General features: G+C 60.9%; 1 protein-coding gene across 1 annotated transcript; it reads left to right on the top strand.

The window, feature by feature from the left end:
• Positions 1-520: 520 nt before the first annotated feature.
• Positions 521-1,711, top strand: LPMP_272430 (heat shock protein DNAJ, putative; the record flags this gene model as incomplete). Its single annotated transcript, XM_010702027.1, has 1 exon — positions 521-1,711. The coding sequence occupies one exon, from the start codon at positions 521-523 to the stop codon at positions 1,709-1,711; it is 1,191 nt and encodes a 396-aa protein (XP_010700329.1).
• Positions 1,712-2,297: the final 586 nt, after the last annotated feature.

Genomic DNA, 2,297 nt, shown 5'->3' on the forward strand with positions numbered 1-2,297 from the left:
CCCCCCCTGGGAAGGAGCTTTTCGCTGATGTGGCACCCCTCCCCCTTTTTTCACCTCTTTCTCCACCTTCCCTTGTTGTTCTCTCGTTCTTCCCCTCCCCCTACCCTACACGCGTGCAGAGTCATAGAGGAACGTGCCACTATTCATCTCCGTTGCTCTTTCCTTCCCTCCCTCCCTCCCTAAGCCACTTGACCGCATTAACGCATATTAAAGCTGAATTTCAGTCGGGTCTTTGTGTCTCGGTCTGTGAGGCGTTCACATCTGCAGGACCTCCTCCCTCCACAAAACTCACGCGCCTCACTAAACCCTCTCTTTTCGCGTCTGACGGACTGACGGACTGACTGGCTGTGTGTGTGTGTGTGTGTGTGTACGCCAGTGTATCAGCATCGTTGTTGCCTCTGCTGCGGCTGCTGTTTGCCTCTCCCTGTGTGCTTGCTGTGCAACAAGTTGGAGCAGCGCTCTACTCCCCCCTCCCTTCTCATTCCTGAATAGACACACTTATTCACCCGCTCCCCCACAAATGGTGAAGGAGACCGGCTATTACAACGCCCTCGGCGTGAGCCCCGACGCGGGCGAGGATGAGATCAAGCGCGCCTACCGCAAGCTGGCGCTTAAGTACCATCCGGACAAGAATACCGAACCTGGTGCGCAGGAGAAGTTCAAAGAGGTGTCGGTCGCGTACGAGTGCCTGTCGGACCCCGAAAAGCGCAAGCGCTATGACCAGTTCGGCAAGGACGCGGTGGAGATGCAGGGCGGCGGTGTCGACCCGAGCGACATCTTCGCGAGTTTCTTTGGAGGTGGTGGCCGCCCGCGCGGCGAGCCGAAGCCGAAGGACATTGTGCACGAGCTGCCGGTGCCGCTGGAGGCCTTTTACTGCGGCAAGACCATCAAGCTCGCCATCACCCGCGACCGGCTGTGCTCACAGTGCAACGGCACCGGGTCCAAGGTGGCTGGCGTGAGTGCCACATGCAAGGACTGCGGTGGCCGAGGTGTGCGGATGGTGACTCGCCAGCTACAGCCCGGGTTTATTCAGCAGATACAAACTGCGTGCCCGGCGTGCAAGGGCAAGGGCACAAGCCTGCGAGAGGAGGACAAGTGTCTCAGCTGCCGTGGCCAGCAGATCCACAAGGACAAGAAGGTGTTCGAGGTGGTGGTGGAGAAGGGCATGCACCGTGGCGACAGCGTCACCTTCAGCGGGGAGGGTGACCAGATCCCTAGCGTCAAGCTCTCCGGCGACATCATCATCATTCTGGACCAGAAGCCGCACCCGAACTTCATCCGCAAGGGCAACCACCTCCTCATGGAGCACACCATCTCCCTCGCTGAGGCCCTCACTGGCTTTTCACTGAACATTACGCAGCTCGACGGCCGCGAGCTAGCCGTCTCCTCCTCCGCCGGCACCGTCATCGACCCTGCTACTATGTACAGCGTGAACCGCGAGGGTATGCCTGTCGCACACACTGGCGGCATGGAGCGCGGCGACCTCATCCTCCACTTCCGCGTCGTCTTTCCCAAGACGCTGCGGCCGACGGCCGTGCCGGAGCTGCGCAAGATGCTCGGCTACCCGCAGCAGCCGCCGACCAAGGACGGTGCCGAGACGCACACGCTGCAGGAGTCGCACGTCGATCTGGAAAAGGAGGCACGCCGCAACGCCTACGACGACGATGGCGACCAGCCGCGCGTGCAGACGGCCGGCTGCGCGCAGCAGTGATAGTAGGGCAACTACGCACTATATGGGACGTGTGGGGCCCGCTGATGTGTGGCAACGTGGGCGGGAGGCGCGGCGGAAGACGCAGCGACGCCCGTCCTGTGAAGGAATGGGCGAAACAGTCGCTCGGGAGGGGGTGGCGGGGTGGAAGGCAGAGAGATGGCAAGCGGCCAAAGGAGGATGCGAGTGAAGAGAGAGAGAGACGCAGGGAGCGCTTGAGTGACTCACACATACCCACGCACCGACACAGAGAGCGGCACGCGCCAGTGTCACTTCTTATTGGGCTCACGAGCGGTACTTGGGCACGTACCGACTGTTGTGCGCATCTTCTTGTGCGGGTTTGTGTGAGGGCGGCTGAGTAGGCGGGTGCGTGGTGAGAGCCGCAATAGTGGAGGAGGAGGGTGGCGCGTCCACGTGCTGCTGCTGCCACCGCGACAACTCATTCTTTTTCCCTCTCTCTGTCTCTCTGTCTCTCTCGATCCCCCTATTTTTTCCACTACTGTGGGTGCGCGCTCGCCGTCTCTGTGGTTTCCTCTCCTACAGGCATAAGCACACCGAGCTGGTGATTGTGTGTGTGTGTGTGTGTGGT

Source organism: Leishmania panamensis (genome assembly GCF_000755165.1).
Source record: "Leishmania panamensis strain MHOM/PA/94/PSC-1 chromosome 27 sequence".
Lineage (NCBI taxonomy): Eukaryota > Euglenozoa > Kinetoplastea > Trypanosomatida > Trypanosomatidae > Leishmania > Leishmania panamensis.